The 12,566-nt window shown below is 57.6% G+C and overlaps 1 protein-coding gene across 3 annotated transcripts in view; it reads left to right on the top strand.

The window, feature by feature from the left end:
• Positions 1-12,162, top strand: part of TLN1 (talin 1) — a 32,077-nt gene extending 19,915 nt beyond the window's left edge. For all 3 annotated transcript variants that reach the window (XM_081803144.1, XM_081803145.1, XM_081803143.1), the window contains exons 32-57: positions 20-109; positions 224-346; positions 1,517-1,660; positions 2,093-2,254; positions 2,490-2,630; positions 2,724-2,905; positions 3,080-3,212; positions 3,420-3,521; positions 3,610-3,780; positions 3,873-4,022; positions 4,132-4,233; positions 4,309-4,428; positions 5,176-5,322; positions 5,496-5,662; positions 5,784-5,967; positions 6,062-6,187; positions 6,286-6,402; positions 9,105-9,290; positions 9,425-9,532; positions 10,049-10,154; positions 10,357-10,481; positions 10,569-10,694; positions 10,823-10,885; positions 10,996-11,178; positions 11,317-11,445; positions 11,579-12,162. In XM_081803144.1, the coding sequence (XP_081659270.1) occupies positions 20-109; positions 224-346; positions 1,517-1,660; positions 2,093-2,254; positions 2,490-2,630; positions 2,724-2,905; positions 3,080-3,212; positions 3,420-3,521; positions 3,610-3,780; positions 3,873-4,022; positions 4,132-4,233; positions 4,309-4,428; positions 5,176-5,322; positions 5,496-5,662; positions 5,784-5,967; positions 6,062-6,187; positions 6,286-6,402; positions 9,105-9,290; positions 9,425-9,532; positions 10,049-10,154; positions 10,357-10,481; positions 10,569-10,694; positions 10,823-10,885; positions 10,996-11,178; positions 11,317-11,445; positions 11,579-11,704 (3,513 nt within the window). In that variant the 3' untranslated portion in view covers positions 11,705-12,162. The remainder of the gene's footprint in view (positions 1-19; positions 110-223; positions 347-1,516; positions 1,661-2,092; positions 2,255-2,489; positions 2,631-2,723; positions 2,906-3,079; positions 3,213-3,419; positions 3,522-3,609; positions 3,781-3,872; positions 4,023-4,131; positions 4,234-4,308; positions 4,429-5,175; positions 5,323-5,495; positions 5,663-5,783; positions 5,968-6,061; positions 6,188-6,285; positions 6,403-9,104; positions 9,291-9,424; positions 9,533-10,048; positions 10,155-10,356; positions 10,482-10,568; positions 10,695-10,822; positions 10,886-10,995; positions 11,179-11,316; positions 11,446-11,578) is intronic.
• Positions 12,163-12,566: the final 404 nt, after the last annotated feature.

The raw sequence follows: 12,566 nt of genomic DNA, 5'->3' as shown, positions 1-12,566 counted from the left end.
TTGTCCTCCCCCTGTCCAGACTGTCCGGGAACTCCTAGAGAACCCGGTCCAGCCCATCAATGACATGTCCTACTTCGGCTGCCTAGACAGTGTGATGGAGAACTCAAAGGTAAGTGCGGCAAGGGGCCCAGGAGGGCTGGTGGCAGGAAGATGGGACAAACCAGGGGCTCCTCCGCCCCTCTCAGGACAGGGACGGGCTCTCCCGATACCCTCTCTTTCTCAGGTACTGGGTGAGGCCATGACTGGCATCTCCCAAAACGCCAAGAATGGGAACCTGCCTGAGTTCGGGGAGGCCATCGCCACAGCCTCCAAGGCCCTCTGTGGCTTCACCGAGGCAGCCGCACAGGTTATTCCCCTGCGACGGTCCCCACACGCTCCCCTGCTTTCCCTCCCCCGCCTCCTCAACAGCCTGACGCTCCGGTAGATAACCAAGAAGTGATGTTTGCAAAACCAACTCTATGGAAGCTGGGTTTCTTTCCCCTCCTCGGTGGAGATGTTTGTCAGCAACCATAGAATACCAACAGTTCTGGTCGCTGTCACCCCTGAGCCCCTGGCACCTTGGGTTAGGATGACACTGTCCAATCAGTGGCCCTTTTCCAGCCCTGGCTTTCTTGGTATATGCTGACTGGCATATGCAAGTTCTTTTTCACATAACTATCACTTTATTAAAATAGTACCAGTGACTACAGTTCCAGTTAATTGAGTCACCGCTTTGCCTTTTTATGCAGTTACGAAGATTAAAACAATGTTCGCTGTGAGAGTATTTTGCTTTAGTACATGAACCCTTAAGGCAGGCTGGCTTGAGAGTTCATCTCAGACTGTTTCCCTGAAAGCCTACTAGCCTGCTCCCTCAGTCTCCCCTACCTCCCTTTGCCCTGTTCTGTTGGGTGGCCTATTCTAGATGGTATGACTTATTTCTGGAAAAGCAGAGAGAGGAACAAGTAGAGCGACCATGTGTCGAAGTATAAATCAAACCTTCTGCTGGTCATCTAATCATAAAAAATCGTTGGCATCCGTTACACCCATCCCTTCCCTCTCTCCAAATCTCTAAAGCGTGGAGGTGTTGTAAATATCAGTGGTCGTAACAACCTGCAGAGTTTTCGGACTCATGCATAGGGGCTTTGCATGCACGCACGTGTGTGTGCGTGCCGGGGTGGTTTTCAAACCTTTTTGACTTCTACTTAGAGTAAGCAGTACTTTTTACCTTACAATCCCCCAGATACACATCTACACAGAAGTTTGATGAAACCCTTACCATGTGGTTATCCTTTTATTTTTTATTTTTTATTTTTTTTACCTTTTCGACCTTCTGAAATGTTTAAACACATTTAACAAAACAGGAGAGGTTTTTTCTTTTTTTATAGTGCTACTATCATTTGTTAATATACCTCTGCTCACATAGGACCCTGGCTACTAAACTTACCCCTACTCCCCTTTGTCCCCGCTGTCACTAGTCGGTCCCACCTGAGAGATGGTCTTTCTTCCTCACCCCACCCCCACCCCTCTCTCTCCCCAGGCTGCATATCTGGTGGGGGTCTCTGATCCCAACAGCCAAGCTGGGCAGCAAGGACTGGTGGAGCCCACGCAGTTCGCCCGTGCAAACCAGGCAATTCAGATGGCCTGTCAGAGTTTGGGGGAGCCTGGCTGTACGCAGGCCCAGGTAACTTAAGAGAGCAGGTGCTATGGGCAAGTCTGGGAAGTGGTGCCCGGCCAAGATGGACTGGCCCAAGAGGGAGATGTGGGAGATGTGGGGGCGTATCGCTGACCTTCCACACATGGTTTCTCTGGGGGTAACTGTCTTCTCCTGCCATGTTTCTTGTCACTCTTAGTTACTGCTAAGTTCAGAACTTCTCTGTAGACAGTTTGAGTTCACTCTCCTACTTACCCTACTACAGTTTCTCCATCAGGGTGGCCGTCTTCCATCTCCCCCTTCCCACACCCTGTTCATCTTTGGGTATCTCTGTCTCCCAAATCTTCACTTTCCAGGTGACTCCGTCTTTCCTAATGAGACTTGCAGAGGTCTTGCTCTCCTTCCCCCATCGCGCAGGGCCCCTGCCCTCATCGTGGCTCTCCCGCACGTCTGTCTCCGCAGGTGCTCTCTGCAGCCACCATCGTGGCCAAGCACACCTCCGCGCTGTGTAACAGCTGCCGCCTGGCCTCCGCTCGCACGGCCAATCCCACCGCCAAGCGCCAGTTTGTACAGTCGGCCAAGGAGGTGGCCAACAGCACAGCCAATCTTGTCAAAACTATCAAGGTTGTCAGTGTTTGAGATTCCCAGCCTCCCTCTGACCGTCCAGTCTCCTCTCCCCCAGTCCCTGCATCCGTCCCTGGGGCCTTCTACCACAGCCCGTCTGCCTGAGCCCAGGCCCTTCCGTGTCCGTACAGGTCACCACCAGCCCCTCCCCACCCCCTCAGCCCAGGAGAGGACGCCGGCGTTCCGCCTCCCTTGCCTGCAGTCAGTCCTGAGGTTCTGTCCCTCCCCCTTGCAGGCACTTGACGGAGCTTTCACAGAAGAGAACCGTGCCCAGTGCCGAGCAGCAACGGCCCCTCTGCTGGAGGCCGTGGACAATCTGAGTGCCTTTGCATCCAACCCCGAGTTCGCCAGCATTCCTGCCCAGATCAGCCCTGAGGTGAGGCGATGTGAAGGGAAAACCAATGGGCCGGCTGCCCCCTCACGTTTGCAGGAGTCTTGAGATTCACCTCCCTGCCTCCTCTCCCCCCAGGGCCGGGCTGCAATGGAGCCCATTGTGGTCTCCGCCAAGACAATGTTGGAGAGTGCCGGGGGACTCATCCAGACAGCCCGGGCCCTAGCAGTCAATCCCCGGGACCCGCCGCGCTGGTCGGTGCTGGCTGGCCACTCCCGGACCGTCTCAGACTCCATCAAGAAGCTCATTACAAGCATGAGGTGTTGCAGGGGCAGAGAACCAGTGTGGCTAGGGAGCACAGAGCAGAACGGGGGGAGGGTAGTGCAATTAGATGGGATAGGCTGTTGTCCAAGATTTGGGGGGCATGGGGAAAGATAGACTAGCCTTGTTTTAAAGGGCGGTTCGTGGTTTTGGAGCCTATGATGTGTCTACAGGGACAAGGCTCCAGGGCAGCTGGAGTGCGAGGCGGCCATTGCAGCTCTGAACAGCTGTCTGCGGGACCTAGACCAGGCTTCCCTCGCTGCTGTCAGCCAACAGCTTGCTCCCCGGGAGGGAATCTCTCAAGAGGTAAGGGGGAAATGGGTTATACGGAAGGTTGCATCTGGGGAGAGAGATGGCACACTCGAGGAAGATGGGGGATCCAGGAGTGTGCCTCATGGAGACGTCAAGGGTACAGGAGGAACATGCCCAGGGGAGTGAGCGAGTTCAGTATGGAAGGAGGTAGCAGGCCCTGTTCCAGGTCACAGTCAGGGCTCAAGTTCGCTTCTTTCCCAGGCCTTGCACACTCAGATGCTCACTGCAGTGCAGGAGATCTCCCACCTTATCGAGCCACTGGCCAGCGCTGCAAGGGCTGAAGCCTCCCAGCTGGGACACAAGGTACCCGGAGAGACAAGTGGGGAGTCCCGGGGCAGGGCAAGCGAGGGTTCCAGGCCCAGCTGACCTCCGCTCAAACCCCTCGCCTCAGGTGTCCCAGATGGCCCAGTACTTTGAGCCACTCACCCTGGCTGCGGTGGGTGCTGCCTCCAAGACCCTGAGCCACCCGCAGCAGATGGCGCTCCTGGACCAGACCAAAACCTTGGCAGAGTCTGCCCTGCAGTTGCTGTACACAGCCAAGGAGGCTGGCGGGAACCCCAAGGTACTGAAAGTGGGAGGGAGGGGCTGCTACCAGGAAGAGGTCAGAGAAGCAGAACACCGGAGCCCCCCTCCACTCACTCGCTCTGCCCCCAGCAAGCAGCTCACACCCAGGAGGCCCTGGAGGAGGCTGTGCAGATGATGACAGAGGCCGTAGAGGACCTGACGACAACCCTTAATGAGGCAGCCAGTGCTGCTGGGGTTGTCGGCGGCATGGTGGACTCCATCACCCAGGCCATCAACCAGGTTAGAGTCCTTGGGTGCCTGTGGTCAGAGGCTCCCCTGGGCCAGGGTCCCTGAGCTCAGTGTCAGAGACCCTGATGGTCTGTCTCCTTTCCCCATCCGCCTCCCTCAGCTAGATGAAGGACCAATGGGTGAACCAGAAGGTTCTTTTGTGGATTACCAGACGACTATGGTGCGGACAGCCAAGGCCATTGCTGTCACCGTTCAAGAGATGGTGAGTTTGGGAGAGTGTAAGAAGGCCACCCCCAGGGAGCTTAGTGTGGGCATAACTTTACTTCTGTCGCCCCAGGTAACCAAGTCAAACACCAGCCCTGAGGAGCTAGGCCCTCTTGCTAACCAGCTGACCAGTGACTACGGCCGCCTGGCCTCCCAGGCCAAGCCTGCAGCTGTGGCTGCTGAGAACGAAGAGGTAAACACGGGGGCAGCTGCCGTGAAGGCCTTCCCCGCCGCCCCTCACAGAAAATCGCAGTAGCGTGCCCTCGTCCCCATCATGTCAGCCTCTGGGGCCGTCCCACCCTTACTCTGTCTAGCCTTCTTTAGAAGGGGAACACCCCCTCAGGGCCACTCCACTAAAGAGTGATCAGGGCTCGTGTAGGGACAGGATCAAAGTCATGGGGATAGAGGAGACAGCCGACAATCTAGAGATTTCCTGGTCTGCCGACACCCCTCTGGGACTGTGGCTGCTTCTCTCCTATCCTGCAGGTCTGTAATCTCTTCTTAGTTCTTCCTTGTTGCAGACCCGAGAAGTTCTTCCTTCCCTAAGCTCCTGGCTTTCCAAGAAAGCAAGTAATTGGATCTTACCACCACACACCTAATCCCCAGCCCCAAACCCCTCCTTAACCACATCCCGGCCAAATCGTAATCCGTGGCCCTCTGATTCAAATACCCCAGCATAAAGTGCTTCTCCCCCACCTCCTCACTGGGCTTAACATAATCCTCACCAGTTGGTGCCTACATGCTGCTATTTTGCATGTGTAGGAGGTGACCTCCTGCCTAAAGGATGTGAAACAGGAAATCTGCGTGCTGGGCACTTTTTCTCACCACCCCTTTAGTCTACGATGCGTGTTCTGTTAGGTCCTTCGTGACTCCTCCAAGCACAATGGAGGTCCCCGAGTGCCATTTGTAAAGGCCATCTCCCTTTCCCATCCGCTCACAGATAGGTGCGCACATCAAGCACCGCGTGCAGGAGCTGGGGCATGGCTGTGCCGCTCTGGTCACCAAGGCGGGCGCCCTGCAGTGCAGCCCCAGCGACGCCTACACCAAGAAGGAGCTCATAGAGTGTGCCCGGAGAGTCTCCGAGAAGGTGACTGCGCCCATCGCCGTGGACTGGGGCACTGGCTCCCCGACCCCGCGGCGGCCCTTCCCATCATCTTCCTGCCTTCCCAGCCCTCTCCTCCGTCCCTTCTCCCGGCCACCGGTGACCGCCCCCTTCCACGAGGCACCGGCCGGAGTCCCCACGTGCCTTCCCTCCCCCAGGTCTCGCACGTGCTGGCCGCGCTGCAGGCGGGGAATCGTGGCACCCAGGCCTGCATCACGGCCGCCAGCGCCGTGTCCGGCATCATTGCTGACCTCGACACCACCATCATGTTCGCCACGGCCGGCACCCTTAATCGCGAGGGGGCCGAGACCTTCGCTGACCACCGGTGAGGAGGGAACGGGCCTCCTGGAGGAGGGCCGGTGGGGGGGGGTGGCGGGAGAGGCTGCAGGGGCTGCAGGGGCTGGGGCAGGCCTGTGAAGGGCTGACTAAGCCGGGCCCTCCCTCAGGGAGGGCATTCTGAAGACCGCAAAGGTGCTGGTGGAAGACACCAAGGTCCTGGTGCAGAACGCGGCCGGGAGCCAGGAGAAGCTAGCCCAGGCTGCCCAGTCCTCCGTGGCCACCATCACCCGCCTCGCTGACGTCGTCAAGCTGGGTGCAGCCAGCCTGGGAGCCGAGGACCCTGAGACACAGGTAGCCGCCCGACACCCCTACTTCTGGTCAGAAGCACTCACCACCTGTTGCCCCTGTCTCTCCCACGGACCAGAGCTTGCGCTCCCTCACGCAGGTAGTGCTGATCAACGCAGTGAAAGATGTGGCCAAAGCCCTGGGAGACCTCATCAGTGCCACGAAGGCCGCGGCTGGCAAAGTCGGGGACGACCCTGCTGTGTGGCAGCTCAAGAACTCTGCCAAGGTTGGAGGGGAACGAGCACAGCATCAGCAGAGGGGCGGATCGCTGCACGTCCTCCTGTTCCTTAACGTGACCCCCCGCAACTCCTCTGATGCCTCCAGGTGATGGTGACCAATGTGACATCGTTGCTCAAGACCGTGAAAGCCGTGGAAGATGAGGCTACCAAAGGCACACGGGCCCTGGAGGCAACCACAGAACACATACGGCAGGAGCTGGCGGTGAGCGGGTGCTGGGCGCCCCGGGGACATGGGTCCGAGAGGGGTCGTGACAGACTGTGAATCTCCTCATTCTCCTCGCTCACTGCCACATGCGTCAGTGAGCCGTGCTGGTGTCTTTCCCCTCCTCTCCTACTTCCGAGTTAGCGTTGGACACCTGCCTTCTCCCCACTCCCGCCGCCACCAGTGGCCTCTGAGCTGCCACATTCAGTGGCCTCCTCTTGGCTTTCATCTTCAGACATTTCGAAATCATTTGACTTTGTGAACAAGCCTGTCTGGAATTCTTTCTTCCTGGGCCCTCGTGACAGCGGCTTCTGTCTTTGCTTCTGGAGCGCCTCTCCTGTGGCGTCGGCGAGCCCCCGTCGGCCTAGGAAACGCGGAGGCCGGCCCAAACTGGTGCAAATCGCCTGCTTTCTCTGTCCTCTTCTTTGGCACGTTTAACCACTTCCCCGGCCGTTTTCTAGCAAGTTGACTTCAGTTCTGAGTTTAGTTATTCTCAGCTGCCTGTTTGACAAACCGCTGAGATGCCAGGCCTCCCAGCTTCTGGCCAACAAGCCACTTCCTCTTAGGACGGGAGCCGCCTCAGTCACCTGTGACTTCCCGGCCTTGGTCCCCAATCCGGGCCATTGCTCGACCTCCCAGCCGCCCTCCCCTTCTCTGCTCCTCTCAGCCCTCCTCTCCTGCCCCTCTGTGGGCACCCGGGTTGGGATCCTCGTCCGCTCTCCCTCCACTCTGCTGTGCGGGTGTTCCGCCTGGGACTCTCCTCTCCTCCGACTGCTGCCATTCTCATCTCCTTCTCATCTTGCTCATTTCTGAATTCCCCTGATATGGTCCTCGGCGATGCCCAAACTGAAACTCTTTAACTTTCTGCCTCCTAAACCTGAGCATTCCCTGGTCCTTCCCATCTCAGTCAGTGGCACCTTTTAATAACTCAGATCCTAAAGGCAGGAATGCAGCTGTAACGTCCGTCTTTCTCTCGTTCCCCACACCTAAGCGCGTTGCCAAGATGTGTCAGCGCTCCCTCCTAGCGGATCTCCTTTTCTCTTTTCCCCATCCCCACCACCTCCACCTCGTCCAAACCGTCACCAGGCCCACAGTGTATTTATGCCGTAGCCTCCATCTGTTCTGCCCCCTCACTCACCCCTCCGATGTGCTCTCTGTACACGGGAGCCAGAAAATGTAAAGGATGTTATGTCACTTCACTGCTTAAAACCCTTTAGGGAGTGTCCTGGCGTCTGTGGTAAAATCCACACTCCTTAACCGTCACCTTCCAAGCCCCGCGGGCCCCTGCCAACCTCCCTCCTTCAGGCTGCAGCTTAAATGTCCTCTTCTCAGAGGCGCCTGGCTGGCTCAGTCGGTGGAGCATGCAACGCTTGATCTCGGGGCCATGAGTTCGAGCCCCACTTTGGGTGTAGAGATTACTTTAAAAAATAAAATAAGGGCGCCTGGGTGGCTCAGTTGGTTAAGCGACTGCCTTCGGCTCAGGTCATGATCCTGGAGTCCCTGGATCGAGTCCCGCATCGGGCTCCCTGCTCGGCAGGGAGTCTGCTTCTCCCTCTGACCCTCCCGACCCTCCCCCCTCTCATGCTCTCTCTCTCTCAGTCTCTCTCTCTCAAATAAATAAATATAATCTTTGGGCGCCTGGGTGGCTCAGTTGGTTGAGCGACTGCCTTCGGCTCAGGTCATGATCCTGGAGTCCTGGGATCGAGTCCCACATCGGGCTCCCTGCTCAGCGGGGGTCTGCTTCTCCCTCTGACCCTCTTCCCTCTCGTGCTCTCTGTCTCTCATTCTCTCTCTCTCAAATAAATAAATAAAATCTTAAAAAATAAATAAATAAATAAATAAAATCTTTGAAAAAATAAATTAAATAAATAAATAAAATCTTAAAAAAAAAAAAAGTCCTCTCCTCAGAGAGGCTTCCCCAGCCACCCACCTGAGAAAGGACCTCATTTTTATTTCTCAGCATGGCACCCTCTTTTTTTCCTTCACAGCCCAGTTCAGTCTTTAGTTTTTCTGCTTGTTTACTTATTGTCTGTGTCCAAAACGATAGTGTAAACTCCATGAGAACAAAGGCCTTGTCTCCTTTATTCCCCACTGCACTCCTAGCACCTCACACAGAATCTACCACCTGCTGATTTTTAATAATTTGCTGGATAAAACACATACATCAAAAAAAATGTTTTTTACTTACTATGCAAAATTCTGAGTACCTTGGTCTGATACTCAAGGCCCCAACAACCTTTTTTCCACCATCCCTATAATTCTAGAACATTGCTTGATAACTCTCTCACTTGACATCCTGGTTATTCATGGCCCACTGTGTACCTAAAACTACCTCCTGTTATCTAGGTCTCTTAAGAGCCAGCCCCTTGCCCCACCTCTGCCACTCACCCCTTCAAGGCTTCTCTATAGTTTAGGAATGAAAACCCAGCTCAAAGGTAATTCAAACAAATAAACTCTCAAATTTCGAACAATATAAATTTCAAACAAACTCTCCCCAATCACTTCGGTCAGAAATGACCAGCAGCCTTATGTTAGCTGTGATACGTGAACTCCTCCAAGGACCTGACCTACACTAAGTACTCAGTGAATGGCTGTTCTCGAGCCCGTGGATCAACGGACCAGTTTATTACAAGCAGAGTGCTACATTATAAAAGTAAGTCTCACTCACTGTACAATTTTCCTTCTTGTTCGACCCCCAACAGGTCTTCTGTTCCCCAGAGCCACCTGCCAAGACCTCCACCCCAGAAGATTTTATTCGCATGACCAAGGGTATCACCATGGCAACAGCCAAGGCTGTTGCCGCTGGCAACTCCTGTCGCCAGGAGGACGTCATCGCCACGGCTAATCTGAGCCGTCGCGCTATCGCAGACATGCTTCGGGCTTGCAAGGTAGAAACCCTGATAGCGAGTCGGAAGTCTGAGGCGGTGTGGCAGCTTTAGGGCAGAACGTGGGAGCGGAGAAAGTGCAGGGGCTCTGGGGGCCTGGAGCTCTGTGGGACCCTAACGCTAACTCCACGGGACAGGAAGCAGCTTACCACCCAGAAGTGGCCCCTGATGTGCGGCTTCGGGCCCTGCACTACGGCCGGGAGTGTGCCAACGGCTACCTGGAGCTGCTGGACCACGTGCTGCTGGTAAGGAAGGCGGCCGTTGTCTGCTCCTCGTACCAGCCTCCCTGCGTACGGCCCTCTCCCCATGTGCTCCACACCCAGCTCTCCAGTTGGCTGTTCACATCTCCTCCCCACCCCACCTTCTATGTCCCAAATCTGTTCTCATGCCCAAGCCTCCCTTCCACTGGGGGCCCCATCATTCTTAGCATCTTTGGTTTTCCCGCTCACCTCTTCCTCTTCATTTCTTTTACCTCCTCTCTTCCCACCTGACCGCCCCCTTCTCTACCTTCGTCGTCTCTTCTTTCTCCTCATTTCATCATTCTCCTTGCTCCCTGTCAGCCGGTGAGTGACACACAGCCCCACTGTCTTCCCCATGTGTGCGGTGCGGGGCCGGGAGCACACCTGCGCAGGCGGCATGGGGTTTGCGGGCTGCGGCGTGGAGCGGTCCCGGCAGGGGGCAGGGGGCACGGCTGGCCTGTCTCTTAGCTCCGGCGGAAGCTAAGCTCTGATGCTTCCTGCTCCCTGGCCTCTCTTCCCCAGACCCTGCAGAAGCCAAGCCCAGAACTGAAGCAGCAGCTGACGGGACACTCAAAGCGTGTGGCTGGTTCGGTCACCGAGCTCATCCAGGCTGCTGAGGCCATGAAGGGTGAGGGGTGACCAGGGGCAGGGCGGGAAGGGCAGCCTTTGTCATGGGCGGGGGGGGGATCTCTGCCTCTTGGTTGGGCTTGCTCAGAGCTGGCCTCTGCCCGCAAGTCCCCACAGGTGCCGGGGGCGCTAACCATGCTGCCCAGTGCTCCTGACCTCCCTGCTCTGCCTTAGCCCTTGTCTTCCTCCCTTCGCCCCACCAGGAACAGAATGGGTGGACCCAGAGGACCCCACAGTCATCGCTGAGAACGAGCTCCTGGGGGCTGCGGCCGCCATTGAGGCTGCAGCCAAAAAGCTGGAGCAGCTGAAGCCTCGGGCCAAACCCAAGGTCAGTCCTCCCCCGTCCCTCTTCCCGCCCCTCCTACTGCCCCCACCTTCACTTTGCGTCTCTCTCTGCAACCTTTGTTCCTTGTAGGAGGCGGATGAGTCCCTAAATTTTGAGGAGCAGATCCTGGAAGCTGCCAAGTCCATCGCGGCGGCCACCAGCGCCCTGGTAAAGGCGGCGTCAGCAGCCCAGAGGGAACTGGTGGCCCAGGGGAAGGTACGTACTCGGACGCGCATGAGAACGGGCACAGCAGCCGCTTTGCTGCCCGTCCTCCAGTTGATGGGGGGCTTTTACATGCCCACGGAGGGCACAGGTGTGAGTAGGCCCTCCTCTTTCCCCCACAGGTGGGCGCCATTCCAGCCAATGCACTGGATGATGGGCAGTGGTCCCAGGGCCTCATTTCTGCTGTGAGTACACAGTGCCCACTAGGTCCCTCGGCTAGGGCGGCTTGAGAAGGCCGGGGGGGGGGGAGGACCAGGGCAAGAGGCATATTCTAACCTGACCCTCCCCACTTCAGGCCCGGATGGTGGCTGCGGCCACCAACAATTTGTGTGAAGCCGCCAATGCCGCCGTACAAGGCCACGCCAGCCAGGAGAAGCTCATCTCATCAGCCAAGCAGGTGGCCGCCTCCACAGCCCAGCTCCTTGTGGCCTGCAAGGTCAAGGCTGACCAGGACTCTGAGGCGATGAAACGACTTCAGGTGAGGAACCCTGGCCATCCGACGGCCCCTTGGGCTGTGCTGCTTTAAACCGTTACCCCCAGCCGTGCGTCCCCGTGAGGGCGTACAGCGACTCTCTCGGCTGAGTCTCCAGCCTCCCGCTGCCTTCCCTCTGCCCAGGCCGCCGGCAACGCGGTGAAGCGAGCCTCCGACAATCTGGTGAAGGCGGCCCAGAAGGCCGCCGCCTTTGAAGACCAGGAGAACGAAACAGTGGTGGTGAAGGAGAAGATGGTCGGGGGCATCGCCCAGGTGAGCATCGCCCCAGACACCGCCGGACACGGCCAGCAGGGCGCTCAGGGCGCTCACGCCGCCGGCGCTGGCCCCGGCCGCCCCGCGCCTGGCGCGCCCTCGCTGAGCTGAGCCCCTGGTCTCCACCCCGCAGATCATCGCCGCACAGGAAGAGATGCTTCGGAAGGAGCGAGAGCTGGAAGAGGCGCGGAAGAAGCTGGCCCAGATCCGGCAACAGCAGTACAAGTTCCTGCCTTCGGAGCTTCGGGATGAGCACTAGGGCAGCCGCCGCTATTTAATGCAGACCCGGCCCAGAGACTGTGCGGGGCCGCTACCAAAGCCTTCTGGGGCTCGGCCCGCCCCGCCCCGCCCCGCCCCGCCCCACCCCGCCCCAGCACTCCCCAGAGTGCCTGCCAAACCCCGGGCCTGGGCCTGCCGGGTCCCGCTGCACATGCCCCCGTGCGCTCCCTGCCTCCAAGTGCCTTCGTGCCCTAGGGCCCCCTAAGTGCCTGCCCCTCCCTAGCGTATTCACGCTCCAAGAGTAGTAGTAACGCTGCTGCGCCTCGGCCTGAACCTGCCGGGGCTCCCGCCCGCTCCACCCTGCCAGTCCCCACAGCCTTGGCTCTACTCCTCCTTTCCTGATACTGTCTCTACCCCCACCCCCAGCTACCTGTGGGGGCCACGGGGTGGTCAGCCCCAAACAGGTCGTGCTCCCAATAAAGGTCATTCTGCCTGCGACCCCCGCCTGGCTTTGTGAGGAGATGGGAGATTCTCCTCAGGGAAAGAGAATGTGGAGGAAAGAATGCAATTCAGTTCTATCACCAACTTCCCCTGGCTCAGAAATGGAGTGGGGGCACATTGTGGCATTCTGCCCCTTGCGGCCCCTTCCTCCTCCTTGCACCCAGATCCCCAAAGTCACCATAGTTAGGAAGCTGAGAAGTCCTGTTGTCCCCTAGCTCACTGGCCAGCACTGCCCACGCCTCACCAAGTGTCATTCTTCTGCTGGGACAGCAGCTGCCACTGCTCTTTGTGGCTACCGAGGCCACTCTGTGCTTCATCACTGCTCAGAGTATTTGAACAAACGCAGTTCCTGGCCGAATTCAAAGTTTGCAAAAGCAGTTTTGCTGAAAAGAATAAGCCTG

This window comes from Leptonychotes weddellii, chromosome 14 (assembly GCF_054177405.1).
Source record: "Leptonychotes weddellii isolate Sample4059 chromosome 14, ASM5417740v2, whole genome shotgun sequence".
In the NCBI taxonomy this organism is placed as follows: domain Eukaryota; kingdom Metazoa; phylum Chordata; class Mammalia; order Carnivora; family Phocidae; genus Leptonychotes; species Leptonychotes weddellii.
Note: the sequence above shows the minus strand (reverse complement) of the source record. Positions and strands in the feature narration are given on the sequence as shown.